Source organism: Haemorhous mexicanus, chromosome 3 (genome assembly GCF_027477595.1).
Source record: "Haemorhous mexicanus isolate bHaeMex1 chromosome 3, bHaeMex1.pri, whole genome shotgun sequence".
NCBI classification, from domain to species: domain Eukaryota; kingdom Metazoa; phylum Chordata; class Aves; order Passeriformes; family Fringillidae; genus Haemorhous; species Haemorhous mexicanus.
This window is the reverse complement of record NC_082343.1, coordinates 85,726,899-85,749,916: the sequence shown is the minus strand read 5'-3', so window position 1 is coordinate 85,749,916 and position 23,018 is coordinate 85,726,899. Positions and strand designations below refer to the sequence as shown.

General features: G+C 41.3%; 1 protein-coding gene across 1 annotated transcript in view; it reads left to right on the top strand.

Annotated features, from left to right (window-relative positions):
• The first annotated feature begins 577 nt into the window (after positions 1-577).
• SH3BGRL2 (SH3 domain binding glutamate rich protein like 2) overlaps positions 578-23,018 on the top strand; it is a 38,207-nt gene continuing 15,766 nt past the window's right edge. The window contains exons 1-2 of the mRNA XM_059842564.1: positions 578-786; positions 21,295-21,480. Coding sequence (XP_059698547.1) covers positions 742-786; positions 21,295-21,480 — 231 coding nt within the window. The 5' untranslated portion in view covers positions 578-741. The remainder of the gene's footprint in view (positions 787-21,294; positions 21,481-23,018) is intronic.

Below are 23,018 nucleotides of genomic sequence, written 5' to 3'. Positions count from 1 at the left end.
CTCTCACCCAGTGTCCTGCCTCTCCTGCGTTGTCCCTGTTGCTTGCCTTGACAGGATTGCCCATCCAGAACGGCTCATTTTCCACCCTTTTGCCGCAGTAAGCGGGGACCAAGGGGCCAGACCCGAACCCAGCGGATCAGATCTGGCGGCTCCGCATGGGGTAGGAGGAGCAGGAGCAGCCTGAGCTGGAGCGAGGAGCAGCCTACTGGCGGGGGGAGCAGTTTCAGGCGTTGTTCACCTCGACCTGCGGGCAGCGCACCTGGAGGGCGGCACAAGCCCCTCTCAGCCTCTCCCAGGCTGCAGCGAGCAGCCCCGGGCGCTGGGGCACGGCAGCTGGGCCGGGCAGGCTGCCGCATGCCTCCGTTTCCCCGGCAGCTGGGGGCGGGCAGGCTCCTTCCCGGCTCCCTCCTGGCTCCGTGCTACAGCTGTCCCCGCCGGGGGAGGACTACAGCGCCCGTCGGTCCCTGCGCGCCGCTCACACACCCCCGCCTCTCGCCGCTATCGCTGCCTCCTGCCAGCCGAGAGCCGGAGCCGGCTCGCCTGAGAGAGCGGGGCTGCGCGGGCAGGGCAGGGCAGGGCAGAGCAGGGGGCGCTGCGGGCGCTGCGGGCGGTGGCCACGCTCGGGGGCGGCGGTGAGGTGGAGCTGGGCGGCCCCGTCCCCGTCCCGTGCGGGGGAGCGGCTCATCGCATTCTCGCTGCCCCGTCCCGACCGTTGCTGTGGCCGCGGCTCATGAGGTGAAGATGGTGATCCGCGTCTTCGTCGCCTCCTCCTCGGGCTCGGTGGCGGTGAGTGGGGGCGAGCGGTGGGAGCAGGGAAAGGAGCGCGGCCGCCGCGGGCAGGGCTCAGCCTGCGGGGCCGGGGACTGCGCGGGGCTGGCGGCTCGTCCTCCCCGCGCTGCCCAGCCCGCCCTCGGCTCCGAGCCTGTCCCCGCACGCCGGCACGGAGCCGAGTCCGTCCGTGGGCTGCCCTGGGACGCGGGGCTGAATTTGCTGCGGTTGCGTGTGCGATGGGGGCGGAAAAGACAACTCTCCTCCGCCAGGCTGCCGAAGCTTAACTAGCTCGTAAATTGCCTTTGGCAAACCAAGCACCCCGAAACCTTTGTAGGAGACAAACCTTGGGTGTGTTTAACGGGTCTTAGAGGTCGTTAAGTGCGGCTAAACTTTCCCTTTTGGGAGGCGGCCAGCGCCGCGGTGCAGGGGAGAACATCCCGAGGGGAGCCGAGCCCGGGCAGGTGCGGTGCCTCAGTGCCTGCCGCCCACGGCAGGGTGGACAGATAAATAAATACAAAGAGAGCCGAGGGATAGGCTGCAGGCCACCAGCACCTCTCTGCGTTAAGAAATACTCTAGAATAGGTACAGCTCTTCTCAGACTTGCTTTTGAAGGGCATCACTGCCCTGCTCTGTTTAATTGAAGCTTATACATGATTCTCTTGTTTAATTAATTGTGCGTGTGACCTATGAATTTCCATATTTTCATATAAAGTGGCAGCTTTCTGTTAAGGAAATCTGGGCATAAATATGCTGCTGAATTTGTTCTTTAATAAGAAACATTGAAAGGATTTAGATATAATTGATATTCTTTATGCTTCAGCAGTGAGGCAGCAGCACTTTCTGTGTTGCAGAAGGATGTAGCACATTCCTGTCTGAAGGTTTATTGTGTATTCAGTTCCTTCAGCCTTTTACTATGTGGATCTAGTTTTCAGTTGAGTAATATGATGACAGGTATGTGTTCTGATATGATTTAGCATGAAGTGTTCAAAATTCTTAGTGGCTGCATTACAGCTAATAAAAACTAATTATCCGTTTCAGTAGCCAGCTGAGTAAACACAGCATCTTCAGAACTCTGTAATCCATGTCCATCAAGCATCCATAAGAGAAACATCATCTTCCCTGCATGGGCAGTTGGTACATGCTGTGGTAGTGCGCCATTGCTGGTTTTAGTTTCTGTTTCATGCCCCATGGGCTGAACAGTATACATAGTTTTTGTTTTTTAGTTTTAGTATTTTGTTTTTATTGGAGGGGTAGAAAAAGGCCACATAGGTCACTCACCCCCATCTCCAGTTTGCCAGGAGGTTACTGATAGGAGTTTTTGATTCTAGTGTCTCCTTACCCTGTCTGCTTGCAAGGTACATATGCAGTTAGCAGTGCAATATAATCCTTATAACTATCTATTAACCCAGCAAACCAAATCTGAGTTTAACAAACAATTTAAATTGCACATCAGTTCTCTTGCTGACTTTTTTTCTGGGTTGGACAACAAGAAGATGACAGAATATGGGTAGCAGTCCATGCTTGTGATAGTCAACTTTCTTCATCTAGTCAGTAGAACATCTGAGTGCAGCTTAGCCAGAGTAGAACAGGTGATTCAGTGATTGAAGGTACTGTTATAAAGGGCCAGAGCTCTGACATCTCTTTTCTCTCAGTTTTTTTTCATCTGTGTTATCACAGCATTTAAGAACCTTAATTATGGGCTAGGTTCCTGCTGTTCTCAGTGTCGCATCACAGAGGCTTTCCTTTTTTTCTGTAGGCTTTGCAGGGGGTGTCCTTAGATTCAGGCAAAGGATGGAGGAAAATGACAAAGAAAACACTATTATTAGCTAGTTATGTGGGAATCTGCATCTGGAGAAGAAGGTGGTTACTGTAGTTCATGTCTTTAACAGTTTTAAGGGAAGTTTTAAACTTATTAGCATCCTTCTAGAACTAAACATTTGTGAAAGGAAAGAAAAAGTGTTTGAGTCATACAATTGTCATCTCCTCCAGCCTTCAGCACTATATCAGCTATTTTTTGGGATCCTGTGCAATTCATGAGACAGAATTACTTCCCCATTGAGAAAAAATGAGTACCCCATATAGATCCTACTCTGTATCCTACTAAAAATGGTGTCATAATCCATGGTTTAATTTTTACCTCTAACTTGAGTCAAATTGTAGGCTAACTGCTTATAAGAGTGGGTGTTTCTCAGATTAGTATCTGACCTGCTGCAATTGACCAGAAACTTCTATATGTAATACTGACTGACAAAAAAAAGCAGTGTCATTGTGACGTAATTATTTTTCCAATCTCTCTAGAGATACTTTGTGAAATTAATCTTTATCTTAAAATGGAAAATCCATGTAGTCTCTAGAGTAAGCTTTTGTTTTGGCAAATATAAGGAGCTAAACACTTTGTGTATGACGCCTTTCGAAATCTTCAGAATACCCAGGTCAAATGATAGGCATTTGGATGAAACATTCCTGAGAAATACACTGACTGTATACTCAGAAGAGGCTTTAGTTTGCATAAATATAACTTTATCTAGAAACTACTAAAGTATTTTTTGATCTTGATATTTAGTGTAATTTGTTTTGGGCTCAAGAAGCTATATAAAAATATATAACTGTCACACATAATTCTAAGAGTCTAGTGCATGAAGTATTTTGAGGGTCATTCCAAAGAGTGAGAAAAGGAAGTCAGTGAAGTGAATGAGAAGGAGCCAAGAAAAATGTGAATTTTCCCTTCATTTGGTTTTGGAGTTCTCCCTGCAGCATCTTCCAAACACCTGAAAGTTCTTAGACCCCCAATAGGTTAATTGTAACTGCTTTTTGTTTGTTTAATAAAACTTGTGACTATAAATGCTTCACGAGCTTAAAATAACTCAGAGATCCCAAAAGGTAGTTGTTGCTGGAGTGGAAACATTGATCTTCAGTGTTTAGGGAAGCTGGACAGCAGGTTTAGCGTGTAGGGATGCTGCAGAGAAGTTTCTGAGACCTTCATGTGGGAAGGGCGCGGGAAGGCATTGTGCGTGCGGGTGCATTTCTAAATCACCTCCTGTTGTTCTAAGCATGCATTAGACAGATTCAGTCGAATCGCAATGTTAAGCCTCTGAATAGACACACAGGCATGCTTCTACAAGCCTTACTGTCTCCTGCTCTTTCTGACCTGAATTTCTACTTGTGTTAGTAAGCTGTGTCTCAAATTCCAAGCGCTTCTTTGTAGGGCTGGGGAGGCAGGCTTTGCTGCTCCTCCCTGATAAGGACAATCAATGTTCTTTTGTGCCCAAGAGAAAGGTTACTTTAAAAGTAGCCTTTGCTTTTCTCCCTCAGCAGTTCTGCTGTTTTCAGGAAATGGTTGATGGCCATGTTTTTCACCAGATCATTCCCAGATGACTGTCATTTTATCTGTTTCACTTTCTCCAGTCTGTCAATAAGAATTTACCCTTGTACTACTGTACTACGTGCAGACTCATAGTTAAATGGTTTTCAGTGTTTTAAAGTAGCTTTACCTTTGTCAGGAAGCTCGTAGTATGAGCTAAGTAACTTTAAGTTTGTAATTCCTGCAGTTATTTAGAAATGCCAAACCAGAGAAGACTTCAGTCTTGCAGTTAGAGGGCTGAAGATCAGGTAAGAGGAATATCACTGAAGAGCTGTTAAATAATAGAGAACCTTGAAACAGCGGCCTCACTTGTACCTTCTCCTTTGTGGTATCAATTTATTGAAGTTTCATCTGTTGAGCTGAACAGATAATATAGGGAAATCAGTGAAATAATGGCACAACAGGTACAATCTACTTTGACTAGTGAAATATGTGAAGTTTTCCATTGACATTTTTGTATGTTCACAAGATGAGAAAAACAGGTCACTGAAATGAATTCCTTTTAGCTCACAAAGATAAGTGCTGCTCAGCCACATTCTTCAGGAAAACGTGTTTGGGAGGACAGGAGAGTTTGGGGAGGAACAGCAACAGCCTGAAAAGAATAGACTATTTTAAATGACCAAAACTTGGACTTTGACTCTTGCAACTGAAGAGGATTATGGATTTTTTACTAGGAAGCTTGATAAGATAGGTGCAGTTACTGTTAAATTGTTTCTATAGCAAATATTGGCTTTATGAGACTAACGCTCTCTTTTTGATTAAGCGTATTATGGAGGTCAAATGAGTTGGATTTTTTGTTTCCTGGAATGACTTTAAATCACATTATAAAACTTTGGAATGTCAGAATAATTATAGTCATGTTTGTTTGGTTCACTTGTTGTTGGGTAATGTAGTGGAGACAAATACAGTGCTAGCATTCTTAAGGCTAAGTTGGTTTCTGATGGATGATGAATTTCAACTCCACCCTTGTTTGTAAAAAGTCATTGTAACTCAACATTTCTCATAGCTCTTCTCAGAAAGATTGTGCTTCTTGTTGGAGTTGTGGAATAAGTTAACTTAGAATATGTCACTTCTAGAATATCCACCATCTTAACTTTTTTTTTCTTTGCCTCTCTTCACCCCAAAAGCACAACAATCAAAACTGAAAGTGATTTTTTTTTTTGAGTGATACAAGTGCCTTTTGAGAAAACAGTATTAGTTATGGCGGTCATTTGGAGGGATTTACAACTTGTTGCAGGTGATTTATGCGAGTTCAACTAATAAATAATAAGCTTTGTAAATCTTAAATATTATAATGATTTTTTAATATTTGAATTTTGTAAAATCAGATCAGAGCAGAGGTAAGCTAGCTTTTCAGAAATGAGACAATAATCTTTACAGATGGAAGTGATCCTGCAATGTTTACATGGGAAATAGCAGTATTTTAAGTTAATCACAGTGTTGTCTACATCTGTCAGCATGCTGAGGATACACCTGTTGGATTTGATCCTCAAAGCCTGATTTATGAATCCCACATGAACATCATACTGTGTCACTTCACCTGTTCAAGGTGGTGGTGCTTTTGGCTGTGCACCTACAGAGCACTGCTGTAACCACAGCAGTGATACTGGAAGAAAAAAAGCTGGATCCTTGCTCAGTCACTGGACACATCATGTATCCACATCTTGGACATTAGCAATTATATTAGGTGCAGAGGAGAGATGTGGGGACTTTCTGGATCTAGTCCCTTGACTTCATTCTTCTTCAAGTTTCTTGTTATCAGGTCAGGTGACTGAAATTCATTTTGCTGGCTTCTGTCAGTCTTTTTTTGCAGGGTTGTGGCAGAGACAGCCTGTGAGCCTCACTGATGACTGTGAATTCTGTGGGGCAGGGAGGTATATGTTGAAGGCTTTAGCTGGTTTTCCCCTGAAGGACTCACTGTTTGCATCTAGGTTTCAGGTCTGTATTCCAAATTAGTCTAAACTCTAGTTCCGTTCTCCTGCCTTGTGATGGAGAGAACTGTGAGCCTGTGAACAGCAGTTCAGATCACTTCAGGAATGTGTTCAGGAGGGAGCTGAGTGTGAGCCCTAGTCACAAGGATGCCAGTTGAAATTTGTGTATGGTACTTAGTACCTAGCTGTTGCATCATTCCTGTATGCTCTAGTGCTTTTCAAATATTTACACTTCTTCTTGGCAGATAGATCATGTCAGAAATAATGCTACTTTAAAGAACACACTTTGGACTATACAGTGTCATGTGCAGAAAGTTTCTCACTGAACTTTGGTTACAGTCAGCTGTAATAAAACTTCAAAGGAGGTATTGTTCTGACTGAGGTTATGAAGACTTTTCTCCTTTGTTTTTCTATAGAGTACAAGTCCCCAAATGGACATACTTCACTGATGGTAACCTGTTCTCCTTAATCTTCCACCCAGATTGTTAAAGTCTAGAAATTTTTTTGCCTAATTCTGGTCATAAGGCCAGTGATTGCTGGATGTTGCATATAACTGAATTGGATTATAATAAATTAAAAAGAATATTGAAGTAAAAGTTAACTTGCATGCAATTTATTTGTACAAGTTACTTAGGAATGTTCAGAAATTGGGAGTTGTGGAAAAATAGCATTTAAGGAAATTCTTCGTTGTTCAATATCAGTATCACTTTTATGTTTATCAGTCTGAGTGCAACTTGAAGATAGAGAATTGTCACTGAGCTGGTAGCCCCGAGTGTTTCTCTTTGCTAGCAAGTACTCTAAGGACAACAGCTTCCTTACCTGCAGCCTCAAGTGTTGGCCCCCTAGGGGAGTCTGTCCAAAAGGAAATGCTGCTGTCTTTGCTTTTCCTTATAGTGTGGAAGCTTGCTAAGAAGAGTAATGAACACAGAAACACAGAACTCCATGGATTCTATTCCTAGTTGAAATCTACTGTATCCAAAAAAGCATGACCATGTTCAAGTATGTCAGTGTTTTTTAACAGCTTAATTTTTAATAAGTTTTCCAGAAGATAGTTAACATTTCACAAGTCCCTTAAGTTGGCAAATTTTCTTCCTTGGCAAGTGAGGGTAAATGTAGAGGTGGTGGTGGTAGTGTTTCTTACCTGTGACTATCAATGAAACTGGTCTGCAGATAGCTGCCAAAGCTCAGTAGAGCTTCTGAATGCCTCAGTAGCTGAGATACTGTTTCTGTTATCTTCTCGCCTGGGGTTGGTTTGTTGTTTAGTTGGCACCTGTTGGATGGGCAGATGGACTCAATTCAGAGATCTAAGTCACTGTTGCCTGTCATTTCTGAAAACATCAGATTTCAGTGGGTCTCATGTAGATGAGCAAAGGATGACCTGATCTTTCAAGGAATGACTCAAAAGTTGGTGACCTAGCAGAAGCAGTGACTGAGATACAAATATTGTATAGGCAATTCATTTAACATAGTTTGTCTTACTGCTAGAGAACACGGACACAAAATATCCTTTCTTGTCTTATGTGGGCTGTAGACGTTCATCTGTGAAGTATTTTGGGGTGAAATCTTTTAATTCTTCTGTTCAAAGCTGTGACAGTCTTTCCACTCAGGTATGCTACTTTACTGTAGGATATTTATCACCATTCTGAAGGGCCTGAGTCTAAAGCATGTGGGTATCCTCCTTTTGTGGTCATAAGAGCTACAGTGATGAGGAACCTACGCAAAACAAGTTATTTTTATCTCATTAGTGGAGAAAGGGAAAATCAATTTGATTTACATCAGTAAACAGGCTTATTTAGTCTAAATTTAATATTGTACTTCACTGTAATTGAATTTGGTAAAAGAAAAGGGAGTAACTGTCTTGCTGGCTGATTTCTGAAGAGGAGTTCTTAGGAGATGCAGGTTGTTCAGGGAGTCAAGTGAATCATCAGTGACAGCATGCCCTTCTGTTGCTGCCCATCTGCCTTGGGTAGGACAGACCTTGTCTTCACAGTTAAGAGTTCCAGGATTTGTTATTGTTGGTTTTTCTGTTCTATCCCTGGATAGCTAATACCCATCATTCCTACTAAGACAAAATGGGAAAACACAAGGTGTTTGTCATTGTACTGCAAGGAATAAACTTGCAGAAGTTAATGCCTGGGAGTGACATTTGCATATGTATCAACTTGTATTTTGTTTGAATATGCATAGGTAGATATGTACTTTTGCATGTACACATATATATGGAGAGATACAAATATCCATATATATATATGTGGATATGGATATATATGTTTATGTATACATACTTGAACCTTTGAATCACTGATGATAATTATCCCTCAGTAAAAATAAATCACTGATTTTAGCATTCCCAGAAGAGGAATAAAATCCTGATGCCTTTAGGATGCTCAAGATATGTCAGCATCTGTCAGGGCTGTGTCATAAGTGCCTGCTCCTTTATTGCAGCTGTGGATGTCTATCTTCGGTGTAAGCTAGAGAGCAGAAATTGTGGTGGTTGCTCACCTATCTCTATTATTCTCTGTTATTCCATGTGTCTGGTTTGTGCTTGAGAGCTTTATTTATGTACCTTACTTCAGCTGATGAGTTTTTTCCAGAATATCAGAATAGTTATACCAACATAAGATACACAGCAGGGTGCTGGCTAATGAGGACATACAGTGGAATAAAATAGTTCCCTTCCTGCCTAGGAAGAAGGTAACATGGGTGTAAACAGTGGTACAAAGAATTTTATCTGACTGCTCTGACAGGGATGGCAGGGGCATCGGAAGACCTTAGTGCTGATAACCTCAACGTTGCTCTTCTGCCTGTTTCAGAGCTCTTGGGCTGAACAGCTGGCTGTGTTCTGGCCAGTTGTTCTCTGCCTGTTTCAGAGCTCTTGGGCTGAACAGCTGGCTGTGTTCTGGCCAGTTGTTCTCTGCCTGTTTCAGAGCTCTTGGGCTGAACAGCTGGCTGTGTTCTGGCCTCATCCATCACAGCTGTGAGCATTTGCCTTCCTGGGTGCTGAGGTGGCCGAGTGATACATTGGCCCATGGAGCCCAGCATCTGCAGCACCAGGCCATGCCTAGTTGTGCCCCTGTCACAGGGGCAATGATAGCTTATGGCAAACTTCTGCTTCTGGCAAAGCCCAGAACAGCCACAGTTTCTGGCTTTCTGAATGTCCCATTTCATGGGATTGTTCTGTTGCAAACTCTGCCAGCAGGGTTACCCTCAGAGCTTTTGTTTGTGAGAAGAGGCCTGAAACCATGAACCTGAACTTCATATGAAATGCAAATCAAAACATGATTTGGTATGTTCCATTCACACATGCTAACATGTTTTCCCATTGGCTTTTGGATTTTTATGCTGTTACAAAAGGGCAGAATATTGTTTAGCTTCACATGTTGGGAGATAATGGCCTGTTGTGATTCTTTTCACCAGTCTATGTGGCACAGGTTCTCTGAATTCACTGGATAAGTCCCACTTGAAGCAAGAGAAAGTGACTCAGAAAAAAATTCATCAGAATTTAACAGTGGAAATTCTATTAAAACTTTCACAAGTTTGTTTTGTTTCCTGGCATTTCCATATGCTGCGGAGAATCATATTGGGTATTACCAGTGCTATTAAAACGTTTGAGTGATTATTTGGAACAATTTAGTAGTAACATTACAAATCAATTAAAGACTGGTTTCTTAATCTGTGTTTTTCAGAGAAAATCAAGTGAGTTTTTGTGTGCCTTCATTTGAAAGGAAGCTTCCTTTGATCTGATGAACAACAGATCATCAGCAACTGAAAACTGTCATTAAATTGCTGCAGGGTTAGTGAAATTATCATCCCTGTCCAATCTAAAGAAATGCAATTCAAGTATGCTTTAAACCTTTGATCTGGATCTGCATCTCCTAAGGTCAGATAGTCTTTCTGAAACATCTTTAATTGAGTGATCTGATAGGTGTATGTAGAAACAGAGACAGGAGTGGCATTTGAAGGGTGTAGATACCATCACATTCTTTAGTAGGAACCAGCTAGGAAGCTAAAATTAGTTAGAAAAGAGATACAAAATTAGTCTTTGATCAAAGAAGACAGCTGCTATGATGGCCCTGATGTGCAAGCAGTCCCTTCCTGCTCAGTCTAACTGGCTTGCCTGCAGCAAGGTCTGTTTTCTAATAAAGGTTCCCAGCATCAGGCCCCAGGGAAGCCTGGAAGTCAGTGGGTTTATGCAGTGTGGTGTTCAGCAATACCTTTGGCTATGTGGAGGTGGCTCCTCTTGACCATACAGGAGATGTGTCTGCAGTTTATGGGATAATAATCAGATGGCTGCTGTGTTTGGGGATGCACCTTGTCACTAAGAAATGGGTCTGCAGGAGTATGAAAAAAAAGAGAATTTACAGATACAGAGCTATGAAACCGCACAAGCAACACAGATAATAGTTGCATTTGTTGAAAGAGGAATAATGTTGACATTTATTAATAAGGTTAGAAACCTTGTTCTGCTCAGTTGAGTCAAAGATAATTCTGTTACTGATCTGAATAATAGCAGTGGCAGTCAGCTCTGGTTTAGAAAAATCCCTCCTCCTAGCCTTACAAAAACATGAGAAAATGTTGCAGTAATACAGTCCAGTTTTATCTGAAATATGACATTTGTCTCAAGCCACAATGCATTCTTCTGTTGCCGCTTCATATAGTGCTGAGAACACCTGTAAATATCTGCAAAAACGTAGCACAACTAAATCTGGATGGCTTGCACTGCTGTTGCTGCTGGTTTTTTAAAGTGCATTGTCAGGGGTGTGTGTATCTGTAGCTGGCAGAATGACACATCTGTGCTGTGTGGATAGTAACTGTCAGGGGAAAATAGCAGAAGCATTGACAACGTTATTTTACAAACTTATGTTTGAAATTCTTGGGAGCGTGTTGAAATCATAGTGTCTCTGCTCCTTTAAGGGGAGAGAACAAATAAATGCCAGCATAATCCTCAAGGAAAGGCTAGATGTTTTTTCCAAGTGGTCAAGTGCACTTATCATTTCCCCAGATTGATGGAGGAGGATTAGTACCTGTATGAGAACAATACGGCTGTGACCCTGTGTTTATGTAGGAACAGGATTCTGGATTAAACCCAGCGTGCCACTGCTGGGCTAGACAGTACTGCAGTCCTCAAGCGTGCCTTGCTGTGCCTTAAACCCTGTGCCTTGCTCTCAGGAGACTGCTGCACCTGGCATCTTATGGATCACATTCTGCATCCACTGGCTCTGGTTTCAGAAGTAGCTGGAGCTCAGTTGGGTGTACCTGGGTGTTGGGCTAGGGGCCCTGAGTGAGAAAATCTAAAGGGTTCAGCTCGTGGTTAGGGCAGGAGACGGCCAGAAGAGCTTGTATCTTGAGCTGACAGAACTAAGACTCCACCCAGATGAAACAAGGCTAATTGCTTGTTACATCTCCTGGTGACACACTGCTAGGTGTTTTTATCCATTCTGGTAGATAAATATTCCTGTGCCACCGGGTTTTGCTGCTTAAATTTAATGAGAAGGAAGAAACATGACCTACTTTTTTTTGGTGCTGAAAATTTTCTTTTATATCTCATTTGCAATAAATACAGAAAATACAGCTGGGAATGCTTTATTCATTGTGACAAAACAATGTGACTGATAAATACAGAGAACTAGTTCAAACACTTTCTGTGTTCTGCTGACTCACCTCATCACAAAAAAATCAATTCTGTGTTTTCATCTTAAAAGTTCAGGTGGTAAACAGGTTACATAATCGGAAATGTGCGTGAATCTCTTGTTAGGGGGACTTTTTGTTTTTAAACTTTTTTTTTTTTTTGCAGAATTTAGAGTAGAATAGAATATTTCAGTTGGAAGCAACCTACAGAGATCATCTAATCCAACTGCTTGACTACATCAGGGCTCACCAGATGTTAATTAAAGCTTTTTATTAATGATATTGTCTAAATGTGTCTTAAACAATTGCAAGCTAGGAAGCCTGCTCCAGTGTTTGACTACCTGTGAAGAAAGGCTTCCTTATGACAAGTCTGAACCTCTCTTGACAAAAGTATTACACATCCCATCACTGGATACCAGGGAGAAGAGATCAGCACCTCCCATTCCACGTCCTCTCCTCAGCAAACTTTAGGGAGCCATGAAATCACCCCTCAGCCTCCCTTTCTCCAGACTAGACAAGCCCAGGGCCCTGAGGGGCTCCTTACAGGTCCTTCCTTCCAGCCCCACCACCAGCTTTGCTGCCTTCCTCTGGATGCATGAAGGACCTTCACATTCTTCCTAAACTGTGGGGCCCAGAACTGCTCACGGGACTCGAGGTGAGGCAGCACCAAGGCTGGATGCAGTGGGATAATCGCCCCTCTGGATCGGCTGCTGATGCTGTGCCTGGTGAACCCAAGGCTATGGGTTGCCCTCTTGGCTGCCAGGGCACACTGCTGAGTATTAGAGCATTTGCTTACTTTCCAAAACCTACTTTAAAAAAAAAACTGCCCTCTTTGGTGCTGTTTCAGTGAACTTTAATCAATTAGCAAATATTTAATGTTTTAGGAAAATAAAGAAACAAAATGGATTAATCATGTTTTATTTCCCAAAATCATAATTCCACCAAGCAGGCTGATGCACACAACAAAGCAACGTCTCTTAATCCCTGCGGATTTTTAGCTGTAGCAGTTTTGGACACCCATGTGCAAGATACCAAACTATTCCTCGCTCTGCTTACTCTGCAGAACTGTGAGACCGAAAGATCAACTTTCTGTTAATCTGTGCAGGACTGAGTTTCCAATAGTTTAGACTTGACAGTTCTCACCTACCTGACTGAACTGGAACTTTGCTGGGGAGCAACAAATCAAATAAGAAGAATAGCATGGAGATCAGAGAACAACTTGCATTTAGTTAGTAGGTACTGAAAAGTAATTGAAATAATAAGGGTTGCAGTTATCATACTTGTATTTATGTGTATGTATTTTGAAAAGGAAGATAGGTATTGCTTGTTGAAAGGATTTATTTTGTGATGCAAAATACTTGCTATAAATATGCCACTTTGACAAAAGGGAGTAGTATGAGGAGGAGTTAAATGTAGAATACCAAACAGGAGATTTAAATTATTCTCTGGCATCTTTGAAAGGTTTCTGCTGGAAAAATGCATGAAAATAACACTTTCTTTTTAATCATGCTCTTGAACTACTGAAACATATGGTAAATTGCAAACAAAAACATCTATCTATTGAAAGAAGTTAGCTGCCAGCTAAGATTTGAATTGTTAGCCTTTTGAAGCAATAGTCTAGCCCTGCAGGATGGTTCCATCAAGAGAAGTTCTTGATAGCTGAGGATATGTTTTATGAATCCCTGAGCTCTTCCAAGCTGGTCAAAGTTTCTCCTGTCTTTTGTGCTAGCCACTAAGATTTGTTGAAAAGGAAAAAAAAAGGTCCTAACACATAATTCTAATAATTTTGACTTTTTGGCTCACTGTTGGCTGAGATATTTTTAAAATCAGATGAAGTTATGGGCAAGCTCTGGTAACCTGCCCTCTGTTGTAGTTACAGGGGAAGAACCATTGAAGAACCAACATGCTTTCCCAGTGTCCTCACAAGAAAATACCTATGACTAGGAATGATCCTTTATCTGTATTTTTGCTACAGTTTCAAGCATGCATTTTGTCAATTAGAAATGTTTTCAGGATAGTGTAATTCCACAGATTTTTCTCATGGGTTATAATCCAAACTGGCAGTAGGCTTTGCAAGCTCCCCTACTAGAACAACCAGCTTTGCATCCTGTCCTTTTATCTAGCAGTCACCTGCTGCTTGCTGGGCTGGGCAGGGAATCTTCTGGCTGTGTTACTCAGTCTGCATGGAGTCCTTTGGCTCTTAGTCTGTCTCACTAATTTGGAGCTGCCTGTACCCTCAGTGAGACTTCCAGGTTCTGATTCAATTCCTGCTGTGCAGTCTTCAAGTTTCACCTTGTTTTAGCCATTTTTTATTTCCACAGCAGTGCTGTATTTTTTAGTTTCACACTGATGCAATAGAAGAAAATTCACACCATTAATTAGAGGGCAGATCCAGCATCAGTGGCATTCTTATTCTTTTGGTGAGGAAGAAATGAGCCAAATTTTGGGGTTTATAGCATCTGTTTTCCTACAGTCCATCAGAGACTCCTGTGTAAATGGATTTTCAGTGCTGTAAGAACACATTGTTCCTACTGCAAGAAGAAAATTATAGAATCACTTACTTTATTTGTGTACATTGGTGGGAAGTCTTGTTTCTCAAAATACAGAAGAATTCAAAAGACGTAGACTTGGGTTTGACTTCAGAGGCTTTTCCAGCTGCACAGATCTCAAAGGCACCCTGTGTGGCACTGTCTCTAGGTGATTTTTCTGTAGAACATTGTCTTTTTCTGTTCTTGGTGTTTCCCCTTTTTCTGTTTCTTACATTTTTGTCTCTCCTTTTCGCTTTGTGCTTATTGAAACAATACCTAGTAAACCTGTGGGCAAATTCCTGTCATCTCTTGTTTTTAGCAGTGATAGTTGTATTTATACTTGCTAAAGACCCCTTTGTGTTTCAGAATGTTACTCTGTTACTTGCACAGAGAGCAATGATTTCAGACAAACTGCCTTAAAAAATAAACTTTTTCCCTCACCTTTTGATAGACATATGTGTACACAGAGAAATAGATTTAAATGCATTTATCAGCATGCAACATCTGGCTAGGAAAATATATGGCTAGCAGGCTTTGGGCATGGAGCAGTTAAACTGTCTTTGAAGCTCTATAGAAAATATTTTCTTCTGCTGACTGCTTGTGATGAAAAATCTCTTAAAAACCAAACCTGTCTCAAATTTTAATTGCGTTTCTTAAATAGTGGGTTCTTTTCAAAGTCACCATACAAACATTGCACAGAGGCAGAGGTGTGCAGAGTCCTTGGTTAAGCAGTATCTCAGCAGCTCCCAGGGACCTGCTGACTGATTTTGCATAAGGCTGAGCAGATTGCCCTCCCAGTTTAATCGTGTTTCATATTGTGTGCCCTTAATTATGTCTCTGTGTGCAAGCAGAAGGTTGATGCTAGCAGGAGACCAGGGCAGTGCTGGCTGCATGTGGCCTCTGTTCACATACTGTTCTGTTCTTCTTCAGGTGGAAAACTTCTGTGGTTAGTTTTTAGGGTATTGAAACACTGATTTTTTTTGAGGATGAAGCAATTCAGGTGCTATTTGGAGGCCTGTTATGAGAAGACAGTGTTTTCCTTCTGTCAGATGCAATGTGGTATTTGTTACAGTGGAGAGCCACTCACTTTACTTTTGGAAATAGTTATGCAATGCTGATTTTTATTTATTTTTATTTTAAATTTTTTTTCTCTGTTAACCTTCTTCTCTTCATCAGAGCCTCTCATCCTTTTTTATATGTACATAGCTGAGTTGTATTTTCCTGCCAAGAACAATAAATTAATCATATGAACCTTTGTAAAGTTCTGTCACAGTACTACCATTTCACTGCAATAAAAATTGCCAGGGGTCAGTTATGCTCTCCTTTCCTAAGTCAGGCAAAGAAAAGAGAAATTTGGCAGAAAATCTCTGTCACTACAAGTCTCAAATGTAACAGGACCATGAGGATTTGCATTTCAAGCTTATGAATGCATGGGATAGTTTTTAATTGCTTCTTTATGGGAGCAGAAACATAGTGAAAACATAAGAAAAGAATGTTTCAACACAGTTTAAAATTATGTTCCTTTACCGTGTTTAGGGCTTGTATTGGTTTGTTAGAGCATAGTATTTCCTTTTTATCTGTGAGTATATGTTAAGCCACATCTGTGTGAGAATTGAAGATAAGTAATCCTCTGCAGTAGCTATATTACATCTGCATTTTACACTGCAACAGTCCCTTTGGTTTTGTTTGCAAGACTTGTAAAGGCAGAGGCTCACATATAATATTTTCAGTTGTGGGAGTGAGTTGAGCTTGTGTTTATGTAACACAGATACTGCTTATGCAGTTCATATTTCAGATACCTGTATCTTTAGCCACTGCTGAGCCATTTTCTGCGGATGCAGTTTTGTTCCTGATACAAACTGATGAGATTGTGGTGCTGACGTTATTGGTGCTCCTTCCCTTGTTCCCCTGGTTCCTGCATTATGCTTGTGTTAGGAAAGCTGCAGGAGCTACTTGGCAGGAGGGAGGAACATTGTGTCATCTCAGTGACAGCCAGCAGTGAGATCTGCTGAGTTGTATCATCAAACTGCACCATAAAGGTGCCCCTGCCAAATGCAATACATTCAGTTTTTGGCTGAGTCAGTGGATGGATAACATGGCTGATGCAGTTCTGAGTGAGGGCAGGTGTGTGGAAGGAGTAACCAAATTTAAAAAGAAGGAAGAAAACTAGCAGGACCATCCCTGTCTTTAGAGGCACAGGTGTGGCAGGCTGTGAAAGAAGTATTTGAGATGAACTTAGACATGCATTCAATTTTTGCTTTTTAAATGTCAGGCTTCTAAAATGTACTTGTGGTTTGACAAGCCAGCTGAGAAGATAACCTCATAAGGCCTTGTTCTCACTCACCATGTGTGGTCTGAATATTTTTTGGGGTGGGATTTTGTGTTAGTAAGATGGTCATTTGTTCTTGGGATCTGACTGGAAGGAGTGGACAGTTCAGGCTAGGCTGTCAGTTCCTTCAATTCCAGGAGGATGAGACTGTAAAACAGAGAGTGCTGCACATCTCAGTCACCAGCCAATTAATGGAGGGGACCTGCTGTCATTCCCTCCACTTGCAGGCAGGAGGATGGAAACCCAGGGGGTACCTTATCTCCAGAAGGTGAGGGGTAGAGTCTACAGCAGAAAACCAACCTTCCACATCCACTTTGTGAGAACCAGACACTCAGCAACATTCCTCCTCTTGACACTGGGAAGAAATTTGAATCTGAGAATGGGTCTGCTTTGTCCTATTTATATTAATTGGGCTAATGAAAAAAGGCAGAGAAGGTCTCTTTCATCCTGGCACAGTTCTATTAGTATTGTGACTCAAGTCATCTTGCCTATAGTAGAGTAGAAGTAATATTCATTTATCTTTTCTGAGTTATAGAAATCCTGGACTAAGATTTTTGCAAGATATTGAATATCTTGGTTAAAATAGTATAGAATGATGAGGTGCAGCTGATTTTAGTAATGAAGAGACCACATGCTGTGCTTCTCTGGTTCAGCAGGTGTCAGTAGGGAAGCCTGTCTAGGACAGGAGAACTTCTGAAAACAGGTTCAGGAAGCACAGACAGGGCAAGAAAGAAGAAAACTTTTACTTGTTGGAAGTGATGAGAAGCTTCCAGGGAACTTTGGATAGAGGATGTAATCTGATTTTTCTAAATTTCTGCTCCAACCCTGAGCAGAATGGATTTATAATGGTAACATCCTCATTTTTTCATTCTGCTACTGAATGAGCAGTAAGATTTCTCTTGCTAACAGAGATCTGTGTTCAGCTCAGCTGGGGGATCTGATGTTAGTTGTGTGGGAAACAGAAATCTTAGAACATAACCCTTTTTAGTCTGAGCGAAGATGTGAAAAGTGAGGTGGCTGAAGTGAGGTGGATTCTGAACAGATGCAAGCAAATATTTCAAGTAAAGGCAGTCAGTTAACTGTGGGAACAAATTTCAAAGACCAGCTCTCTGTTACTATCAGTTCAGGAATGGAGCTCAGAGGGGAAAAGAATTCTGAAGAAACCCTTTACTCCTAAGGGGAATTAATTCAGGGTTGCTGAAAGTCAGAACAGATAATCCCAGTGGTCCCACCTGGACTGGCCTGAGTATGTCTTCGAAATATTTCTCCAAAGCAGTTTGAAAATGTATCCTCCTGTTACCTGTTGCAAATCAGTATACAGACATGAAAACTAGGACAGAAGGACAGAATACTTTAGTTACAATAGACTTCCTTTATAAATTGGGTTACTGATCAAGTGATTAGCTCATTTTAGCAGTTTTGTGTATCACAATGGACATCCTATTTTTGATGCTTTTTAATCCTAATAAAGATACCAGTTCTGAATACAAGGTTATAATTGAGTGGTCTCTGGGGACTTTTTTCCTGTCTTAGTTTTGTGAATAGAAATGTAGATTAACACTAAAACCAAACCCAGATAAATGATGTTCAGAAAAGAATTACCCTCCTAAAAATAGGGGAGGCAAACACTGGCCTACAATAGCAGACCATTAACTCCATCAGAGTTTTCTCACTGCATTTAAAGATAGATTAGGATCATATTGCATGAAGACTTTCCTCTGAACCTTCACAGTGGATATATGTTTTGAAGGTGTATTTTGCAGTGTCTTCTGGTGTGCTGAAAGATATTAAACCCAGAATATATTGATGCTGAAGTAGTCTGTCGTGTAAGACTACAAACACTTTGCCCAGTTGGTGTATGAATAGCCACAAACCAAATTTTTCTGAACATGGAACCTCTGACAATGGGATTCTTTTTCCAGGTTCCTTTCAGTGGCATCAAATGCAAGAAACCTTGGAAGCAGCAAGATACTTTACAGAGATTATTATCCACCTCTAGTTTGTCAAATGAGGATGCATTTTTCTCCACTGGGCTCCTGACAGGACAGGCTGGTGAGGAAGCAGGGACTGACACTGCTCCTTGTGCCATGCTGCCTTTGCTCTGTGTTTCCTGTGGCCAAACTCTGGCAGCTTTTAGGGCTCCAGATGAGAGCTGCAGGCAGGACTGTGAGGCTGACGCATTTCTGAGGCACAGATCCAGTTGTAGACAGAGACAAAGGTCCTGTGGTTTTCTTGGGGAATAATCAGCTGGCTTCTGTTGTGACACATGTTCTGAGCATCCCTCTTAAACAACAAGGCGTAATTTAATAGGATTTTAAATACAACTAATGCTCTTGTTTCAGTTTATAGGCCTGAATCAAATAAATTGGGGAGGAGAAAATGCTAGTTTTTTGGCTTGAAATTTTCAGGCTATTTTGTTTAGGTTTATGCAGCTGGTACATCCACAGCTGATAACTCATACAGATGTCATATGGAGAATTGTAAGGCTTATGGCTAAAAAAACCAAAAACCCCAATTTACTTCACTTCAACATCTTAATTAGTTTTATAAAAATAAAATGAGGCATTAGGAAATTTGTGCTTGTGGGAGAATTCTAATGGTGTGAACTGTAAAATGATAGGGATCTGACTAAATCTAAGTTGCTCAGTTTACAGGAAGACAGTGGGTGAAATGGGTCCATGTGGATACACCTGTACTGGTGCATGGCCTGGCTCTGAGAATGGAGCACTCTGGTACTCTGGAACTGTTTGAAGAATGCTTGCTGGCACAGTCAGCTTTGGCCAAGGCTAACTTAGAGTCTCACAAGCAGCCCGTGGCCATGATTTAGATGTTACAATGTGCCAAGGATCGTTCCCAGTGTGCAGTTTGTGAGCAGCAGCTTTGAGAGGCTGAAGGTTTAATAGCTTTGGCCAGAGGATGCCAATTGGCCTTGGGGACAGAGGGCTGGCCCTGCCACTCTGGAGTTTGCTCATTGCTCTGAGCAGTGCAGGAGGGATTTCATGTGAGTTTTGGTAGCGCTCACCATAAGGAAGTGACCTCTCCCACAGATCATTTTAGACATCTCTTTTCTGTTTAACCAGATATTTAATATTTGTATTAAGAATATCTCTGTCTCTTTTGTGTTCTTTTGCAGCTTCTTGTTGAAAGACAGAGGAAAATGTTTTTGTCTTTCACTTCTACACTTTGAGTTTCCAGGGATGCAGTAAAAGGCATGTTGCCTTTGGTATCACTAGTGATGATGATGCAGTAATTTTGCTGTTGTTGACAATGCATTACTTGCATGCAAGTTTAGGAGCTGCCTTCTCTATGAAAAAGATTCTTTTGCATATGCCTAATAAACTGTACCAGTGTTTGCAAATAAAGGAGAAAGAATACGACACTGCAACACAAATTTACTGTGCAATCCACTTCTTAAGAAAGATGGCAATTGTTTCAAAGCTTGGTATTTGTAGTTTCTTGGGATGGCTGCCTTACTTCAAGGAAATAAGAATTCCATCAGTATTGCTTCAAAAATTATGTATTTTTGTGGTGCATTTAGATAGGTATACTTGGTTGTGTGACAGGAGCAACTAAGCACATGTATTTTGAAAGTTCTCTGATTTCCAAATGGTATCTAGGTCGTATGATACCCACAGGCATGATTCATCCACCTGGGCTTTATGCCAGCCAGCAACTGCATGGATATGACACTCCAGGAATACTGTAAAATTATTAAAGCTGAATTTTTTTTCAAATAACACTGTGTTGATAGCTGTAAAAATATGGCACATAATTTATAGTTCCTTTCTGAAAATATTAATTTCATCAAGTTGATGAAAAAAGTACACAGACTTTCATTTCAAAGGTTGCTGTCTTGATATAAAGTCCTGTTTGAGGCAGAGGTTGTTTTTACCTGACTGTATCTTCTTGAAGCCCAGCTAGCTCTTAAGGGCTGATCTTAAGGTTGGAAAAGACCTCTAAGTTCATTGGGTCCAACCAATCTTAATTACAGTGTGATAAAAACTGCCAGTGTTCTGCCTCTTTGTATAAAGATGATCTCTTTGAGGGGCAGAAACCTCATACATTGAATACAAACCTTGTGCTTTTTTTTTTTTTTTTCTTTTTTCAGAAAAGTTCATTTTCAAGAGATGACATCATGCTTACTTTCAGGCATGTGTATTATGCTGACAGACACTCTTAGCTAAATATTCAACAAGCCTTGCTCAGGAAACTGTTGAGCTGTATTTTAAAAAATGTGTAGGTGTCTAGAAAAACAAAAATGTGTGTGGCTGGGGTGGGTTTTTTTCAGATGTACTGATGTGTTCATCTCAATGAACACTTTCAGGAGTAAATTCTTCTGAGACTTGCCAGGTTATTTATCTTGCATTTTTAGGTGCCTGTATACTTTAAAAATGTAGCCCCTAAAGTCTTTGAAAACTGACTGCATCTTGTAACTTCTGCTTCTGAAGAGACCTTTACAGTTTGCTTTTTAAAAATATATTTAGGTGCTAAAGGCTGAAATTACCAAAGCTGAACAAGTGAGGTGAAGAAGTATAACCTTTGCCAACATGTAAATAAACAGCAATGCTTAACTTTTATGAATTTAAAACTGAAAAAAAATATTTCTCCTTTGTCTTTCTGAGTTTGTGACTTCCCATCCTATAAAAGTGGGATGGGATAGGAGGAATGTTCTCAGGTTTGTAAGCATGTCTGTTATGGAGGACTTGCTCTGACTCCAGGTTTTTTATTTTTCTTTCTTCCATCTAGATAAAGAAGAGGCAGCAGGATGTGGTGAGGTTTCTAGAAGCCAACCGTATAGAGTTCGAAGAAGTGGATATCACCATGTCAGAGGAGAAGAGACAATGGATGTATAAAAATATTCCTGAGGATAGGCAGCCTGCACAAGGCAATCCACTGCCACCACAGATATTCAGTGATGATCGGTACTGTGGGGTAAGCAGCTCTTGTGTTTCTCAATATATTAGTACATATATTATAGTACATACAGTATATTAGTATGTTACATATAATATATTAGTACAATCGGGTGGCCATTTAAACATGGAACTTGCTGTTGAGCTTTTTCTAGTAGAATCTGAATTAATGGGGCAATAGGATCAGGTAATGATCATACAGGGAAAATTCAGGTCATTTTTCTGTAAATCCTAGGGCTGTCTAGGGGACTCCCTCCAGGAATGTAAAAAACCAGAAATGTTACAAGCTTCATGTACAACCTGTTGATGGTAAAGTGCCTGGTGAGACCACTGTAAGCTGGGAATTTGTGGTATTCTTGCTGCTTGGGTCTAGTCCAAGCACAAAAATTCAGTAGGAAGTCTGTCTTTGGCACAGTAAATGAGAACACTGGCTAGATTGAATTTTATTGTTATTGTAATTAAGCTCCTTCTCTGCTGCTGCCATTTTTGCTCAGAGCGTCTTTATGCAATCAGTGTTTAGGATAAATGAGCACTATTTGCTGTAAATCTGACAACAGGTTGATGGGTGGGCTGTTTTCTTGGTGTAATCTTCTCCATCCACCAGTGCAAGATGAAGCAGAAGCCTTCGATATGTACATCCAAAGAGGTTCTGACTTAGTCCCTGCCAAATTCAACTGTGCTGCTCAGATCTGTTGAGACCCTGTTGACTGCAGTGCAATTGTTTGCTTAATGCAGGAAGGAAATAAAAAATGATTTAGGATCCTCTGCAACAAAGAGATTGGATATGATGCAGCAGCTAACTGGTTTCTCAAAGCAAAGTATTTAACATCCTTCCCATGGGCTTTGTATTGGCCTTCCTTGTTTACCTCAGCAGTGTAACTCTTATCTTCTTATTTCCAGGTAAGGTAAGTCAATCAAAGAAATGTATCTGGGACGTGGAGCGGATTATTACCCTTGCTTATGGATCAGCCCCTCACTTACTAATAACAACCTTTGCATTCTTCTGTGTCATTGTAGTTTGCTTGGGAAACACAACATTTTAAAGCTGTTGTATCTTACCCTTTTAGATTGCTTTTATAGAGTGTTTTAACCTAGTCTTAGAAGTTGCTATTTGGAATTAGCAGGGCAGAAGATGTCATGCAACATGTGAGATGATCTCATTAATCTGTCTGCTGAGCTGATAGCCATTTTGGTTGAGCAGAGTTAATCCTATTACTAGACTTCACTGTCTGCATGAACATCTTTAAAGAGCAAACATGCTTTGAAAGAAACAGTATTTTCTAGGATGAAGGAGAAAGTATGTGCAGGATCTCCAACACTGATGAGTTAGCCTGCTGCATTAGTTAATGAAGTTCTTTGGTGTGGAGGCGAAACATTGTGCAGAAGGCAAAGGAGGTCAGTGCTGGAAGGGGAGATAAAATATTACAATTAGATAGAAGTCAGCAAACCTTGCACATCTTGTCTCTGCCATTTCCATATTGAGTGTTTTCATGTGTTTATGTTGACATAAATAATTAAAGCATAATCTCTATTAATTAACTTAAACTGAAAAAATAC